Here is an 18,952-nt window from a genome sequence, read left to right on the forward strand (position 1 = left end):
TAACAATAAAAGTAATGGCATGAACTGCCATAACTGGCATGGAAGAATGAACTCACTTCTGTGGCACTGGCTGTTTTTTTCCTAAGCCTGGAGGTCTGGGGACTTGGGTTAAATTGGGGAGTGATGATGGAAGGTGAGCTAAAGGATGAAGGGACAGCCACCATCTCTCTGCTGTGCCGTGCAGCCAGTCATGCAGGGGGACAGACTTTTTAGCAGGGCCTGTTGCAATAGGACAAAGGGTAATGGTTTTAAACGAAAAGAGGGTAGATTTACACTAGATACAAGGAAGAAATTTTTTACAGTGAGGGAGATGAAACACTGAAACAGGTTGCCCAGAGAGGTTGTAGATGCCCCAACCCTGGAAACATTCAGGGTCAGGTTGAATGGGGCTCTGAGCAACCTGATCTAGTTGAAGATGTCCTTGCTCATTGCAGGGGGCTTGGACTAGATGACATTTAAAGGTCCTTTCCAACCCAAACTGTTCTATGATTCTATGCGTCTGTGTGCACACCATGAGCTCTCCCCATCGCTGCCTCAGTGCATACCCGCAGCGTGTGGTGCCTGGCCCAGCCGTCCCCCAGGGACCACCGACTGATACAGCAAAGAAAAACCTGGAAGGAAGAGACTAGAAGACAGCGAGTTGACAAGGACTAGATGCACGGTACGGTTTTGGCTTCTATGGCTTTTCCAGTTTTGTATGAAGTAATGGGCAAATCAAGGTGAGAACACCTGGGGAACACAGCAGGTTTCCTTTCATAACGCTGGTTTCACCACACAGCCTCTTTCCAGCTGGGATGTGGTGCAACCCTGTGTACAGATATTATTACTGTAGCTGCAGTGTGAAGGACCACTAAAAGTTATGACTGAATATTTAATACTCAACTGGGATTTACACTACAAGAAAAAGAAAATTGAAGCAAAGACTGCATATGAATCAAAATCAGTGCAAACTACGTTAATGTAAATAAAGCTATATATAAATGTAATGTAATTTTTATGACAACACTGCCTGTTTTGAAAATGTGCTGTCAGTATGCAGGCAGGATATAAGTTAATGAGTCTGCAAACCTTGGTTGCTGTGATTAGCCTTGCTTTCAGTTGATAGGTGTCATCTTTATTGCTTAGTCCTCTCAAATACCCTTCATTTTGTCAGGCACCACACATTTTCACCCCAGGATTGTCTAAGTTTCACGCCAGTTCCGTGGGTTGCTCTCCCCTCTTTCTTGCAACATTAATGGTTTTTAGTTGTGCTGCCCGGAGAGGTTGCAGTGGTGTCTTCTCGCGGTGGCCTCCCTGGGGCAGGAGCTCTGTGGGGGGCTACAAACTGTCCGATTGCTGTCTGTGGGGCTAAGGTGATTGCCCCCTTCCCTTCTGCTCCATTTCTCCCCTATTAAAAAATGCCTTGGTTTGAGAGACATGAAATATTAATCTGTTGTGTCATTTATTGTAGCGCAGCTTACCACGCACTGGAATCCCAAAATGCCCTGAATTTTGTCTTAGCCTGATACAGATGCCTTGAAACTGGCATTTGGCAGTTGTCCTGGTGATTTTATAACAGCTAGACTTTTAGGATTTTTGATTCACGTGCTGCAGAAACTTTTCCTTATATGGGATAACATGAAATTCTACAAGTGAGAACGAATGGATTTTCTTTTGCTCTGCTTTTTCTTTTAGGGGAAGATTTGTCAGTCTAATTTTCCTTTCTGCTTTTTCTGCAGCTAGAAAGAGGAAAAGAATCACTGTGAGTGATCTCACTTAATAACCACCAATCCATGAGTCTTTCATGGCCTTTGGATAGGCAGCTGTGCGGAGAAGGATTTAAAATCAGGATGTCCGTGAATATTCCTTTTCTTCAAAATTAATCGTATATTGCAATTTCATAAACAATTATTTCAGTCTCTTTACTTCTCAAACACAGTATTATTTATCATTAAAGGCTGCTTTGAACATAAAACTATTAGGATGCCCTTTATTAGAGTAGCTTGCCGCAGCTCTCTTTCTAATGAATTTTTTGCTTTATGACTTGCTGGCTGAGTTTGGGCTCTTACTTTAAATCACACAATTGATTCAGTGTTCAAAGTCAGTTTATCAGACCGTATCTTCACGAAATTGCCTGCCAGCAGAGCAGCCTAGGCAATGAAAAATTAGGATGGAAAACAAAGTAACCTTGTTATTTTTCTAAATTGTCAAACATTTGCGGTCTGCTTCTGCAGCCCTGAAACTGTGGGAGGGAGGGGAGACGCTGCTGCCAGCCCAACGAAGCCAAAAGCAAGCCATCCTCTGGAGTGACACCGCTTCCCTCTGGAAGCGGCAGTGAACAGCCTGGGACGGCGGCAGCATTCCCGACGGGTTCGTCACGTGGCAGGCTCCCTCTTCCTATTTTTCCAGTGAGATGCCTGCAGACCCCGATGCTGTAAATTCATCCTGCGGGTGGATTGCACAGGGAAGGTGGTAGGCCCCAGGAAGGCCATCGTTCGTGCTCTGAATGATGCGAGCCATGAAGGCATGCCCGCCTTACAAAACTATGTAGCAGCGAAAGCCATTTCACGAGATACTGTAGTTGAAATGATGATGAGAAACATCATCTGAGAGGATGAGGTTGTGACAGACACTTAAGAAAAAATGTTTGTCTTCTGTTAACTAGCCGGATCTTACCAGTGGTCAAGCAGACATCAAGGAACGCTGGGAGGGGGACATGTAAAATGGCTGGGCGCAGAGCTGGGGGTGGGGTGTATCTGGGATATCTGCAGTCCTACAGCCAAGGGTAAAAGCCCACCTGCCTCTGGATTAGGCACTCTAGGGTCTCATCACCTGGATAATCAAATTTATCTGCTTTTGTTTTTCAATGCATCAGTCACAGCATCTCGGCTGGGCCGAGGCCTGGTTGCATGCACGCCTCTGGTTTGTAGGCAGGAACAGGATTTGACCCTTTAACGAAAGAAAATGCCACATTGCAAAACCTCTTGGTAATTCTGGATTAAGACAGGTCACAATAGGCACTTCCTGAATGTGCACGTGCTTAATTTTGTGCACTCAGACATTGTAAGAAAAGCCTTATTGTACTGAGGTACAGTACAAACTTATATATATTTCTTGGCCGCACAATATGCCAAAAGAATTTTTAATTTGCCAGCAGAACACAGAGTTAAATAAGTATCCAGAAAATCCTGGGTTTTGAAGAAATATCTCATTTTACATCACCTTCTCGGAGAAAAATTATTTGTGTTAAATATGCATCAGATCTTTATAAAATTTTTAGTCACTTCTTATTGATTTTCCTTCCGTTATTTTAGAAATATATTGAGGTTTGTTTAATAAAACTGCATGTACTTCAGTCCTTTGGTGCTGAAATAAAAGCCACTGGATTGCTATTTATGAAAATAACTTCATTTGTAAGCCACAGCAGAAAGAATCATGACGCAAACTGCGGTAAGAAAAGAAGCGCTAGGACACAGAGGAATCATCCCATAAAAATAAGATGTTCTAGTGAAGAGGAGATGGATAGCCACCTAGGATCTCTGGAAAAGTATTTTACTCATCAGTGGAGGCTCCATGTGCAGACAGAAATGTTGACAGTCGCCTAGGTCAACTCACATGGCAGGCTTCAAGACTGTAAGACGTAATTTCTAGAGCTGGGCGAAAAAGAGATCAAGAAAACCTGATAATCACAGAATCACAGAATGGTTTGGGTTGGAAGGGACCTTAAAGATCATCCAGTTCCAACCCCCCTGCCATGGGCATGGACACCTCCCCCTAGACCAGGCTGCTCAAAGCCCCATCCAGCCTGGCCTTGAACACTTCCAGGGATGGGGCCTCCACAGCTTCCCTGGGCAACCTGTTCCAGTGCCTCACCACCCTCACAGAAAAGAATTTCTTCCTGATATCCAATCTAAATCTACCCTCTTTCAGTTTGAGTCCGTTACCCCGTGTCCTGTCATGACACTCCCTGATAAAGAGTCCCTCCCCATCCTTCCTTTAGGTACTGGAAGGCTGCTATAAGGTCTCCTCGGAGCCTTCTCTTCTCCAGCATTAATGCAGCATTAGTTTTGACCTAAATTGGAATGCAAATATGAACTGTTTTCCCCTCAAGATTTTGATCTAGAAGTGTTAAAAATTTGCATCAAAACAAACCAGCCTGACATTCCTGAAAGGGAAACACATTTTGCTGTAACTTCTTATGAAACTAAAGTAACACAGACCAAATTCTGGTTTTACCCCACTTCAAATTAGTCTGTTGTGACTGGTAACGGAACTTGGCTCTACAACAAATGAACATTGTTGCACTGTCTAATAACCATGTGAATAACTCCAGGACCAAGTAATATTATCTGAAAAATAGTTATTGATTTTAAAAATGCTTTGTTTAGGGTAATTACTCACATACAGCTTTTCCAGTATTGTGCATTGCATCTTGGATGTTGCTTTTGAGCAACGTGATGCTTACTATAATGCAGAATTTCCTGGTCAGACACATTTTCCATAGCACTACGAGGGCCCTGTGGCTCCCACAATGCACCATACATGCCGTTTAAATAAAAAAACCCAAACACTGAATTGTAGCTGGGAAACCAAGACATTAAGAAAGAATGGAGACTGGCACTCTAATTTATATCATGCAACACACTGCAATCAACAGTAGCAGTTTATAGTAGAAGTGCTTCAGAACGAAACATTTTGGGTCACTTGGAAGAATATTGAACTTCAACTTAAGTATATTCTCCCTTGAGTTCAACCAAGATAATGTTTTGTTTCAGTGATTCAAATTGTAAACTGAAGTTTTTCCCAATGGAAATTTTTAATCCTGCAAAAGTTGCTTTTATATCAGGAAATGTGCTAACTGTTCAATGCCCCAAAGACTTTGCAATTGAACATTCCCTTTAGCAGTACAGGGCCCATACTGCAGAAAATATGACCGGCTGGCTTTGATCTTACTTGGGTTTCATCAGAGAAAAGGAAACACATGCTCAAGACCACTCTGAACTGTAATTAGACTTTGACCCAGCTATCAAAAGCCAATTCCCAGTGTGAACTGGAAAAAGTGAAGTAAGGTTGATATCACACAAGTGATGCTGCTGGGTTCAGGAACTAACATGTGGTAACTATGCTATTCTAACAGGCCAAAAAAATACCAGAAATATATTGCTTGCCAATTTGATGGTGCTTGATGAAAATTGTATGCCAGCAAAACCAGATAGTTGTAATGAATTACTTTTAACTAAAAGCGTAGACGTTTGGGTGTTGCTTTAATACTTTCTGAAGAGTAAATATACAAAGAGCTAATTCAACTAGTCAGAATAATTTTGGCTCCTATCTGAGGAACCTATTCAGTTACCTAAGATTGTAACAAGCCTTTAATTACCTGGCAAGGCACGGTAGTCCTTGAGGAAAGCCATCTGGTAGCAGAAGACAGGGAATTTTTAAAAACAAATTCTTTGATGATCCATTTCTGGAGAAAGTAAGAAGGCGGTGGTCTGGCCTGGAATCGGGTAGAACAAAGCAGAAGGCGGCTGCCTGGAAGGGTGAGGACTGGTGGGGTGGGATGTTGAAAAAAGCTAAGGAAAGGAATCGCATGCAAGTCTTGTGGGTTTTCCTCAGCTTTGTATAATTTCTTCATCAGTCTTTAGAGTAAAGTTTGTGTTTAGATGTTCCTCTGGAGACTGTGAGTAACTTACTCTGTCGTGTCACCCATGAACATGGAAACCAGACACAGCCTGGCGTCACAGCCTGGGGAACTCTTGGGCTGTGCAGAAGTTGCTGATAAGATATGAATGAGCCAGTACTTGTTTTCTAGGTTAGGTAGCTGAACTAGATCAAGTCGTTGGCTACAGAGCATTTATTTGGCATAGGAACTAAAAGACCCCTGGATGTGAAGGACACAATGCTGAGGAACAGCCAGCCCTATTTGCACGAGATACAGGAAAATCAAAGTCTGGGGTCAGCATTGTAGCTTCTGCAGATGTAGCTTATCCAGGGCTTTACCAGTTGGATTAAAGTTTATTCATTCTGTTAAGAAACTGTGGGAGTAGATGATAAATGGAAGAAGAGACGGGAGATAGCAAAGAACTATTAAAATCTGCGAATCACGCTATGGGTGCCTCTTCTAGATTTAAATGTATTAATATAAATTAATTATGAACTTGTCATCAAAGTGAAAAGATGGAGTACTTATGGAAGGGGTACAAAGTGGTATAATCTAAAAATAAAGTAGTTCAGGCTGAATAAGAGGAAAAATGGGGCCAAAAGCTTCCAGTATTCTATCTGCAGCTTCCATGTTTTGATGATCATTTGTCTGAGTTTGTTCTCCAGTGCTGCAGAATATTATGAGATCAAAAAGGCTGACCCATATGGAAATTTCTGTTGGAAAATAAAACCTGGTCCTGCTGCTTTCCTGACACCAGTGAGGTTTGATAACAATGCAAATCACAGAAGCAAAGAAAAATGCAGCTGAAGAAAAGTATTTGAGGAGAACTTCTTCCTTTCCCAGTGCAGACCTCTTCTGTTTGGGCACTGATACCAGGGATACAGGTCTATGGGGGCAGGAGAATACCATGAAAAGAGGAAAACAGAATCTATTGGGATTCCCTCTACAAAATGTATAAATGACCCCACTCCCAAGGAGGTATACTGAAACATTTCAGTTGAAATACGCTGAACGAAACCCAAATGAAATATCTACCACCTACCCCTAAGTTTTAGACTCTGAAAGGATTTAAAGAAATACAGACACTAAACACAAGCAAAACTTTCCTTTGTATCTGGGCCAGTTAAGTGGGCATCGCATTGTATCAAGATGCTAAAATCTTCATACATGGAAATGTGATTTAAGTTTCAGTAATATACGTAATAACAAAAATTATAAATAATCACCCTCTTTAAAGAACAGCTTTCTAAAGTTGCAAGGCTCAGTGGGGATATAAAGAACCTCTACTATGTACCTGAATAATCAGAAATAATTTTTAGATTGAAATAAATAATGTTAGGTGTCCTGTGAATGGAGATGAATATTAAAATCTTTCTTAGGCATCTTATTTGAAGAATATTTTCTCTAAATTTGCTATAGAAACACCAAGGTAAAACAGTTTATTATTTTAACTGAGGAAATAGATTTCTCTTCTAGTGATACTAATTTCTTACAGTACCTATCTGTCAAGATGGTCCTAGTAATTATCATTCCTCATTATAATGGAAATCAGATCTCATTGATTGTTTTCCTAATACATCTTTGGAATGGGCTGGGATGTGAGCTGGAATGTAAGTTAAACATTGATGCATAAGGTAGTGCTTTGGTTTAAGTCTGTCCTAAATTCCTTGGCATCACCTTCACGAACAATGTGAAAAAATGACTGGGTTTGACATGGGAGTTCCAGTCTTTAGTTCACCTTATAATTTCTGTTCATTTCCTCAGTTCTTATGATTTGTCTATTAAATTCTGAGCTCAGTCAGTTTTGGAGGAAAAAAATATCTAATTTTTCCTCCTACCCCTGGTTGGGAGAGAAACAACACATCTGATATAGTCATCATTTTTCCACATTGACTCCTCACAAAACGTAATCCTCCATAGGAAATCCTTGTCTTGCTTCAAACAATGGAAAAACTTATGATTTCATTGGAGTGCTCATTTCAACCTTACAGAGAAGATATGCTTCCTTGCTTTCTCTTTTTTTTTCCTCATTTGTACAGATTTCTATCGTTCTCTTTTCTCCACTCCTCCAGCTTTAAGATTTTGAAGTTATTTTTATTATTCAAGATATGGAAATTTTCTTTAAGGGAAAAGTAGTGTTGCTTCTGGTCTCATTGAAAAATCAATGTCAATTATTCTAATATGATTTCCCGTTACTGACTATATAGCTTTTGTAAATAGTCATTCTGACCAAGCAGCAGGTGAACAGCTGTACTATATCAGAACAAAGCTCCATATACCCTATCTGATATATTGTATCTCTACTATAGCCAGTGGTAGATAGTAAAGAAAAAACCATAAAACCAGGGCAATCTTGGATTCATATTTTTTCGAGGATACTCCTCCCATTTCCAGCAATTTCTGATTTAGAGACTTTCTGATCTACAGGTTGTATCTACATCGTCTTGTCCAGCTGCCCTTGACAGACCTTTCTTCTATGAACCCATCTAGGAGCTTTTGGAATTTATTTGTACTTTGGGCTTGCAAACAAAACAGGGTGTTACGCCCTGCAATGCAATTGGGCACTGCATGTGAAAGTACTTTCTTTCATTTGTCTTTGACCTGCTGCCTGATGATTTCATTTAGTGCCCTGTAGTTCTTGTCTCATGAAAAATAATGACTAATCATTCCCTCGCCACCTGCTCCTCGCGATTTATGTTTTTCTAGACCTCTATCATGTCCTCAGGAGTCTCTTTTCCAAGCTGAGGAAACCAAATCTCTTCACTTTCTCCTACAGTGTAAATTGTTTCTTATTTAAGACCAATCTGGCCTTCCTTGTCTGTATACTTTCTAGTTGTAAAAACTCCTCTTTGAAGTGACCAGAGTTTCACACAAGATTGGGTACACCATAGCTTTATGGAGTACCAAATCATAGTTCCTGTTCCCTTCCTGGTCTTTTTGATGGTTGGGGATTAGGAAGCTTCATCTTCCAACGATCTGTAATGATGTCGGAGAATACTCAGTGATAAAAGCTGACATGAGAACTCGCTATTGGGAACATGTAATTAGGGTCACTCTTCACCACGTGCGCTGCTTTGCGTTCATCATTTCTTCTGCCACTTTGTTACTGGGAGGTCTTTCTGTAACTCCTGGCTGGGCAAGTTCAATTCTGCCATTCAGCACTAGCCCTGCTGGGAAAAAAACCCCACCAAAAACTAAACAAAACCAGCCGAACCCCAAAATGATAGAGGTTTTATGCCAAATCTCACAGAAAAAGACATTTTCTTGTGTTTGCTTCCGGCTGTTAAGCAGCCTAGAGTAAAAAAAAACCAAAAACAACCCCCAAAAAACCACCAAAAAAACCCCAAAACACCAAACACCAAACACCAAACAAAAAACCCCCAAACCAACAAAAAAACCCACCCAAAAGATAAAGTCAAGGATTCTTTTTTTCAACTTACTTTGCCTCCCAAATTGTCAGGCAAACCATTTCCTTCAGTTATAAACCGAAGGCAGAGGCCAGGGAGTCTCCATGAGTAAAGTTTTCAAGAACAGGCTAGACTGTAAGGAATTCTGTAAGGAATTGCAGAACAACTGCTGTTGTGGGGAGGAGAAGTACGAGAGGTCTGTCTGAGATCCCCTCCGATGCCGCGACTATGGGATCGATACATTCACAATGAGTCCGTGCTGGCTTTGGCACATTTCATTATACTGAGTGAAAAATAATTGGTCTCATTGGTATATACTTCTTTTATGTGTGTTTTTAAGGATGGGGATACATCACATGTATATTTTATCAGTGTCCTGTCAGTACATAGCAGCTGAACCCGGCGGTGATGGCAGTATTATTTAGATTAGAGTTATATATAGAAATGCTGTGAAGTTTCACTTTATTAACAGCTTTGCAGGAGACAGGCTTCTTGTCTTTTATTTTATGCAGTATAAATATGAAACTAAATTATCTGAAGAAGCCTAGCTTTTGTAAGACAACTTAGTATTGTCAATGATATGGCAGCAGGAGAAGCCTGAGGAAAGCGGGGAGTATAAAGGGGAACAGAGAGAGGACAAAAAAGAAGAGGAATATGCAGAACAGAGTGCTACATAGCGTCAAAGGGGAATTTAAGGAAAACAAAGCTGCTCAAAGACCAAGCAAGCAGATTTTTTGTCTCCCAGGGAACCAAATGAAGTTGCTTGGGAACTATTGACATACAAACCCAGGGGGAAGAACAGAGAGCAGAAATGTAAAGCATCGATGCCTATGGCAAATGATTCTTGCAGTTGGCGCGAGCTGATCCCTGCCCGCTCCTGCCTGTTGTTCAGAAATGTCTGCAGATGGTGCAGTGAGAAGTGCAGAGACACATCTGGAATTTGCCTCGGAACCCGGCCTTCATCATTTGAAAGAACAAACGCTCACCCTGGCGTTGTACAGTTCTGCCCTGTCTCTGGGTATCGGCAGGGAGCTGCTTTAGTGGCTAGGACGACGGGATGTCCTGTGGTCTGTGGAACAGGTAAATGTGAACTTTCACGTGTATCAACAGGTCTGCAACATTCAGCATGAAGTATTGTTTAGAGAACAACTTATTTCTGACATAATTCCTAACTCAAGGAAGAGACGCGTTAATACAGAGCCGCCCAGTGAAAACATCCCATCTGTGTGATGTGGAGAAAATTCAACAAAAGGCGGCAGAGACCTTTGTCTTTAAAGGCTTTTTTTAAAATTCACCCTGCCAGTCAGTGCCTCACGCTCCGAAACCGTAAGTGTTTAGAGGTTAACTGCAGTCAGAGGAAGCGGTTTAGCCACGCTAAACTAATCCTGAACTGCGACAGCCTGCCAGGTGTAGGCGGGAGGGTGTTTGAGGAGTGGTGCCTCTGGCAGTGCCTGCTCCCAGAGTCCCAGCATCCCCATCCTCATCCCTGAGCCGCAAGCCTGGCAGCTTGTGATGCTGTGCACTGAACCAGGTCAGGGAAGTGATCCACCGGCAAATTTTGGTCACCTGTAATATTTTTTGCTTTTCTCTCTTAAGAAGATCACTGGTTAAAAATAAAACAGGGAGTCTTAGAGCAGCTAATGTAACCTCTACCTACATTTACTGCATGCAGTCATTACAACCACAGCTGATTAATAGCAATAGTTTAAAAGAAACTTTGCTTAATAGTGAGGTTTCTTTTCCTCTTAGGCTGCCAACAGCTTTCCCGTATACAATCTCATTTTTCAACATGAAGTTTTGTCTACCAGGCTGGCTATAATAGGCCTCTCACTTCATTTTTTTTCAGTGCTTAGTCACCTAAGTAAGTTTTCTCTTGATATTTTTATTCAAGCTTTTCTATTGAGACAGCAGAATCTGGAGCGCATGAAGCTGCAGACTGAAGAGGAAGCCGCACGCTGGGGCAAGCGTTTGGCCTGTCAGGCTTGTCTCAAGCAGCTCATTTCCCAACATCTATTTCCCATGAGTATGGGAGCAGCAACCTACCATTGAGCGCATTTCCTGAGGGGCCAGGAAGGGAGGACCCATTTCAGTCGCCGGTCATATCCCCAGACATTGCTGACAAGGATCAGGTGGCAGGTTGCCACCTCTGAAGTTTGCGCTGGGTGGACAAACCCTTCATTCTGTCTCTGATCCACCGACAATTCCCTTCTCAGAGAGTCACTGAAGTCTTACACATTTCCCATACATTTTCTGATTTTATTTTCTTCGTATTGTCACATTGCCAAAGCCATCCTTCCATCCCTCTTTTTTATTTTTTTTTATTTTTATTTTTCTAGTTCCCACCTGTCACAGGTGGAAAGGAAACACCAGACAACGCGATACTGCCAACCTCAACTTACTTAGTTCACCAAGTGAGGGACAGGCTGTCTCAGGAAAAGCTACACACAAGAGCAAGCACACACACAGAGAATTAATGGAGACCTTCACCGTGCCCAGTGAGTTAGCACCGTCAAGCCCAGGGGAACATGACACTCGCTCTGTCCAGCCTGTCTCCACGTTGGGCTCTGCGTAGCAGCTCAGCACCAACATGTGATGGTTCCACCTTGAGCGTGAGGTGTTGGACATCTGAAGAGCAATGCCTCCCCCCCAGTCTCTGTTACTCTCTAGTGCCAGGGAACTTACAGCCAGATGTCGATGCAGGCCACTAGCCAAATCTGTCTGCAATACCATTTTCCCAGCAGTTTCAGATATTGTTCTCCAGTCACTTGTTGATCCACGGCCTGTCCCAAGGCTCATCACACTCAGTCATTTGCATTAGCCTATTAACCACAGCTCATTATGCTCAGTAACACAACCCTTGATCAAGGCAAAGTCACGATGCTCCAGTAATATCATTATTTATAAACAAGTATATAAATAAATGTGTGTCTGTGGGTATTTAAGCCTTGCTTTGTATTTACTTAACACCAAATCTCAACTGCTTATTGCAAAAGACAATGAAAAAAATATTCTGCTTGTCCTTTTCTTTGGCTTACCTTGAAGCATATGTGTGAGTGTGCGTCTGTTCCAGCTTTCCATGGATTGGAGTCAAAGAACAGCAGCTAGTGGCCACAGAGGTCAGCCGAGAGACATATCTGTCCTGACCATTCCTACGAGGAATCCCTTGTCCAAAACAAGTCCCTCATCCTGCTAATTCATTTTCAAAACATGTTTCTGCTCTGACAGATCCCTTGCAGAGAGAATCTGTGACAAGTTTGCAAATCAACCTTCCCTTCTGCATCTAACATCAGTAAATTGCCAAATCCCTTAAAATGTAGGAGCTGCCATTTTCTCACAGTATTAAGGAGAGGGAATGCTCTCTGAATAAAAGTAGGGAGGAGAGAAGGGTTAGTGTTTGGTTTTCTCCTTTTAGCTGGGCACTTGTAATTGTCTTCTCCATCGTGGTGAAGTCTCTTATTGAAGGATGTTTACTATTTATTCAATTGCTCGTCAACAACAGCCTTGAGTGATCGGCAGCAGACACCAAAGCTGCCGAAAGCCAGGCAGAAGTAGGAGGATGATCAGGTGCCCACATCTATTTTCCCATGGTTGTACTGAATGGTCCAAAGTACCATCTTTCATTCAGATTCGTTTATGCCTCTATCTGTGTTTGCAGAGATTGTTTCATTCATATCGTACAGAAGATGAGACAATAACAGCTGCCTGAGTTTTCAGACGGCCTGGAAACCAGAAAAGATTCATGAACTTACTAATCTTAAAAGGAATAATGAATAGTAATCATTAAGCATCAAAGTTAGGTAATATCAAGATATAATACCTCTTTGCTCATCAAAGCAAGCGAGAATGAGAGGTGTGATCAGAGACCATGTCAATAGCAGCACTGAGATGTTCTGCAGGGCTGTACGGTCTGGTACCACAGCGATAGTGGACTTTCCTTGTACCTGGATTTTCAGAAGATATTATCACTCGCCTGTATTCACGGAATCACGGAATCACGGAATCTTCAGAGTTGGAAGGGACCTCTAGAGATCATCTAGTCCAACTCCCCTGCTAGAGCAGGATTGCCTAGAGCACATCCCTCAGGGCTGCATCCAGGCGGGTCTTGAAAATCTCCAGAGAAGGGGACTCCACAACCTCCCTGGGCAGCCTGTTCCAGTGCTCTGTCACCCTCACCGTAAAGTTTTTCCGTGTATTTGAACGGAACTTCCTATGTTCTAGCTTGTGCCCATTGCCCCTTGTCCTGTCGCTGGGAACCACTGAAAAGAGCCTGGCTCCGTCCTCCTTAAACCCACCCTTTAGATACTTGTAAACGTTAATCAGGTCCCCCCTCAACCTTCTCTTCTCCAGGCTAAAGAGTCCCAGCTCTCTCAGCCTTTCCTCATAAGGGAGGTGCTCCTGTCCCATAATCATCTCGGTTGCCCTACGCTGGACTCGCTCCAGTAGTTCCCTGTCCCTCTTGAACTGGGGAGCCCAAAACTGGACACAGTACTCCAGTTGTGGCCTCACCAGTGCAGAGTAGAGGGGGAGGATGACCTCCCTCGACCTACTGGCCACAGTCTTCCCTATGCAGCCCAGGATACCATTGGCCTTTTTGGCGACAAGGGCACACTGCTGGCTCATGGATAATTTGCTGTCTACCAGGACCCCCAGGTCCTTCTCCTCAGAGCTGCTTCCCAGCATGTCCGCCCCTAACCTATACTGGTGTTTGGCCTTCTTCCTTCCCAGGTGCAGGACCCTACACTTGCTTTTGTTGAACCTCATTAGGTTCTTCTCTGCCCAGCTCTCCAGCCTGTCCAGGTCACGCTGGATGGCAGCACGGCCCTCTGGAGTGTCGGCCACCCCTCCCAGCTTGGTATCATCAGCAAACTTGCTGAGGATACACTCTGTCCCATCATCTAGGTCATTAATGAATATATTGAACAAAATTGGTCCAAGTATTGACCCCTGAGGGACACCACTCGTTACAGGCCTCCAACTGGACTCTGTGCCACTGATCACAACCCTCTGAGGTCTGTCACTCAGCCAGCTCTCGATCCACCTCACTGTCACCTCGTCTAGCCCATACTTCCTCAGCTTCCTAATGAGGATGTTATAGGAGACAGTGTCAAAAGCCTTGCTAAGGTCAAGGTAGATGACATCTACGGCTCTCCCCTCATCCAGCCAACCCGTTATAACATCATAGAAAGCTATCAGATTGGTCAGGCATGATTTGCCCTTGGTAAATCCATGCTGACCACTTCCAATAACTTCCTGTTCCTCTATGTGTTTGGAGACGACATCCAGAATGAGTCGCTCCATTACCTTCCCAGGGACAGAGGTGAGACTAACCGGCCTGTAGTTCCCTGGGTCCTCCTTCTTGCCTTTTTCAATGTGGGACATCAGGGAGCAGTTACTTTGCATGTTGTCCTATATAGCTGAGCTGTTCTGGCTTCTCACAAGCCTATTTTAGGACCTACCAAGAGCTGAGCAGAAGTACAGCTCTTGTCATGTCCCCTTCCATGCACAGAATTACTCTCTCTTCCATCTTCTCCTATACAACCCACATTCACATTTGCCATTCACAAGCTGTCTGAAGCTTTTCCACACAGTATCTCCAGGATCTCATGGGACACGACAGGGAAGCAGTAGCAGATGGGTTCCTTGCATCAAAGGGATTACCATCTGTTATTTCTCTTCCCAATTTTGTGCAATGCTGGCAAGAATTTGACTGCTTCTCCTGTTCTCCCTTGATCCTTTGCTGCCCAGTTGGGCAAACAAAGGTAGGCAAATTGCAGCATCCCTCTTGCCTTTTCCTCTGGTAATACCAGGAACTCCCATGAGCAATGGTAACATTCAGCACCCAAAGGTGGTTGCACCCCGGCTTCACAGACTCCCCATGGCCAAACTCCATCTGCTGCACTTTCAGAAACTCATAATCATCCAAGAAGGAATGAAAAAAGCCTCCGGAGACAACCTCACAGAAACTCCCAATTAACTTTGTGCCTCTCCCAGATGGTAGCACCTATCAGGAGAGGCTCTGGCACTGTGGGATTGGTTTACTCCACTCTTACACCGTATTATTATTTCAGAGCTAGATACATTTGGATAGCCCTACAACATGATATCTTTCTACATATCCTCATTGACAAGACTTTCTTTTGAAAGAAAAATTCTTCACCCAAATACCTTACTGTGTTTCCCACCAGGAGAGCTCTAGGAATTCAGTCGTGTTTTCTGGTCTATAAGGTCAGGGTTGGCAACCGCTGCATTCTCAATATGTCTTGCTAAATTGCAGGTTTAGTTACAGTCCATCTCTCCTGGGCCTCAAAAATTCATTCAATAATGATGGAGGTTTTGATTTTTCTTTTTTTTTTTTTTTTTTAAATAAAGCTCTTGGTTGTAAGGAAAAGCTGGAACCAGACACCAGTGAGTTTTGACCTGGCTCAGAAAGCTTAAGGCAAATGAAAATAGCCCAAAATATTGTGGCAGAACAAACCACAAAGAAAATACCCTTAGGGTGTTTTTTATGGGTATCAATTATTTTTTAAGGGTCAGTTTTGACAATAAAAGATTCACATGAAATAATTTTATGCAGTACTTGTTTCAGCTATTCCAGTCCTTGTCTCTGTGTTGAATACTGTGATTACTGTAAGACGAAGCATTTATAGTATAAATGCAATTATTGAAAAAAGTTCTAGAGAGGTTTTGAAGTAGTTAAGCTTGTGATACCCTGCTTTATGGTAGACCTATCATTTCATCCAAGACGTACGAAGCGTAAGTGGGAAAATTCACACCGAAGTCAATGTCCAGCTCAAGATCTTAATCTCCTAATTGTGCTTTGACCCCTCTCTTACCTGAGGAAAATAATTGTAGCTTTGATCCAGATGCCTTCTTTGGAAGCCTTTATTTTAGTGTTTTGAATACACACCACCTGTTCCGTATTAGGTATTTTGACAAAAATCTAACAAAACCCAAGTTTATAGGATAATGTCATAAATCTGGCCCCTTTCCCAAATGCCACACTCACTTAATACAAATGTAATATAATTTTCTTTGTATTGTGTGTTCTGCATTCATTGTAATGTGTGTTTAGCAGCTGCATTTGAGAGAAGGCCACAACTAACCTATTCTTGAGTACTGAAATATTAGCTTATAGCTCTCTAAAAAAAAGTTAAGTTGTATGCCTTTTTTAGTATCTGAATCAAATTTTCCTAATATTATCAACACAGCATTATAATTGGATTCCACATAAAGATTTCAGTTTCTCTCTCAGCCATCGTTGTCTGTAAATGTTTTTAGTCATTGATGTGTGATAAGGAATGTAAGGCAAATAAATGCTAACTTTAGCAGAAATAAGTGCTTTTTGAAGCTGTATTTAATAGGTGCACTGCAGTTTCTAGGCTTTCAATTTCAAGACCAGGCACGTTGTTAGATACAAATTTGTTCCTCTCCCACACTAATCACTTCTGAGGAGAAAAATCAGTTAAAATGGGCCCATAAGCTGCAGTTTGGTTCATATTTCATAGTCAGCTCCCATTTCAAACAGGGGATCTACCTATTAATCTGTTTTTGCCAGCTGCTTTTGCCCATGCTGTGGTGGTAGGAGGAAGCCTGGGAACCGGGCAGCTCTGCATGTCCACTAGCTCCAAAGATGCTGGCGGGGACTCGGCGTAATAAAAGGAAGAAGGAGACTGGAGGAATAATGTACAGCCTCATTTCGCTTCCCAGAAAGACACTAAAGATGATTGAACAATTGATTTGTGAGTGTCTGAAAAAAAAAAAAACAACAAAAAAAAAAACCTGGTTTAAAAAGTGCCAGGGTAGAATTGCCAAGAAAAGAGGGCCTCGGACCCATCCCTTTCTGCTCTGAGGAGAGCAGCTGGCCAGGGAGTGAGCAGCACCAGGAGGTTTGGGTCACTGCTGCCAGAGCAAAGAGCTGCTGTTGTGTGGAGGGACCGGACGGCAAAGCCCCTCATTAATCTCCACAGGTACGTATCCATCTCGGAGGGTCGTTACTGATGGCTTGATGGCAGCGTGACAGCTTTACCCAGGGGTGCTGGGGAGCAGCAGGGTGGGTTGCCTGGTGGCCACAGGGAGGACCCCCATGCAGCCAGGACACTGGTCTGGGGGGCACCAGTGGGGCAGAGCCCCCAGCCTGGTGCCGGGCTGGTGGGATTGGGGGCAGCTGCGGTGGGAGGGAGGTGGCCATTACCAAGCAGGCAAGGGTAGGGGCTGTGGCCAGAGGAGCTTGAATTGCATGCAGGTTTTGGAGTATTTCTGCTAAAAAAAAAACCCTCAGCTGTCATGATGGCAAAAAATTAAGATGCTGTTATCGTGCTGCTTCTGAGTTAAACGTGGCAAACCCAACTGTGTGTAGTGAAGAAAATCCCTGCTCTGATCCTGTTCTTTGGGAATGAAAAATTTTTGATCACATTTGTATGACTTTGTGGATGCCTCTGTATTGGAAACAATCGTGGGCCTTTTGGAGGAGGATATTCAAAATGATCTCGACATGGTGAATAAGTGATCAAAAATCAACATGATGAACCTCAGCAGAGATAAATGCAAAGACGTAGTGGCTAGAAAAGCAGCAGTGCGAAAAAAAGATCCTGAAGCTACCGTAGACAGCAAAATACATACTAATTAACAATGTGTTGTGGTTTCTTAAAACATAGGATGGTGTGCTAGGAGCAGTACACTGGCAATGTGGGAGATATTTGACCCATGTTATTCAGTAGTGGGGAAGCCCTCACTTGGAGGGACTGTGGTCAGCAAAAAATAAGATAGTTCAGAAAAGGCCATCCCGAGCTCTGGATGGGATTAGAAGGGATGATTTACAAGGACAGACTGAAGGTTCTGCGGAAAATTTGCTTAATGAAGAAAAGAGAAAACTGGACAGTCTTCAAACATTGAAGAAACTGATGAAAAGGGGACAGTGTTTACAAAAGGACAGGAATAGATCATATTGATAAGCAGTGAAAAAAGTTTAAACTCTACAGTAGCAAAGTTTCCATTTGTGATGGTGGTGAAATACTGGAAAAGGCTTTGTAGGCATACTGAATATATGTCACTGAGGGGCTGAAGAACATATCAGACAATCCTAACCGTGAATGGTCTAGATGCATTTGATCCCACCTACATGTGGGATTGGACTTGATGACCTCCTAAAATGCCTTCTAGCCCTCCAAGTCTACAATGCAGTGAAGATGCCAAAGCAGGGACCATACGGGGGGCAGAGGAAGGTGCAAAGTGCAGCCGGGGAGCAGTGGTTACACTGTCGCACTGCTCTTCCTGATGGTGAAGTGGGGCTGAACTTGTCGCTGGTGGCAGGATCCAGTCTCCCAAATGGAGAACTTCTTTCCTTTGAGGGTGGCAGAGCACTGGACCAGGCTGCCCAGAGAGGTGGTGGAGTCTCCGTCTCTGGAGATATTCAAAACCCGCCTGGACGCGTTCCTGTGCAACCTGCTGTAGGTGACCCTGCTCTGGCAGGGGGTTGGACTAGATGATCTCCAGAGGTCCCTTCCAACCCTATGATTCTATGATTCTGTGAAATACAAGCTGCCGTGGCTCTCCTCATCACCTGCCTCTCAGTGGGCACAGCAGTGGGGTGCCTGGCTTTCCGAGGCTCTGGCAAAAGTAAAAAGGTGTTTCAGGATATAGTTATTTTGCCCTCATCTCTCTTAACAATCTGCTGCCCTAGACAGCCCTACTTGTAGTGCTTCACTGGGCAATGGATGCTCCTGCTCTTCATCTGAGATAAACCACGTTCTCCCTTCTCCTCCTGGTTTTGAATCTGTCTGGTAAGGAACAGTTCGCACTGTGACACTGATAAATCTGGGCTAAAGTGCTGAGAAGCTGTTTGGACAAAGTGTTCTAAGTGGACTGGTCTTCTTGGTGTCACAGGAAATGCCTAGTAGTTTAAATA

The 18,952-nt window shown here is 43.2% G+C and overlaps 1 protein-coding gene across 4 annotated transcripts in view; it reads left to right on the forward strand.

The window, feature by feature from the left end:
• The window catches only part of RESF1 (retroelement silencing factor 1), a 70,007-nt gene extending 53,393 nt beyond the window's left edge, over positions 1–16,614 (forward strand). The window contains exons 6-7 of one of the 4 annotated variants that reach the window (XR_010068994.1): positions 9,899–10,128; positions 16,604–16,614. Coding sequence is in view for 2 of the 4 variants with exons in the window: in XM_063319344.1 (XP_063175414.1) it covers positions 9,899–9,912 (14 nt within the window). In the remaining 2 variants the exon portion in view is untranslated. Of the gene's footprint in view, positions 1–9,898; positions 12,140–16,603 lie in introns of those variants that run through there. The other 3 variants (XR_010068991.1, XM_063319344.1, XM_063319359.1) reach the window with 3 other exon arrangements.
• Positions 16,615–18,952: the final 2,338 nt, after the last annotated feature.

Source organism: Chroicocephalus ridibundus, chromosome 1 (genome assembly GCF_963924245.1).
Source record: "Chroicocephalus ridibundus chromosome 1, bChrRid1.1, whole genome shotgun sequence".
Lineage (NCBI taxonomy): Eukaryota > Metazoa > Chordata > Aves > Charadriiformes > Laridae > Chroicocephalus > Chroicocephalus ridibundus.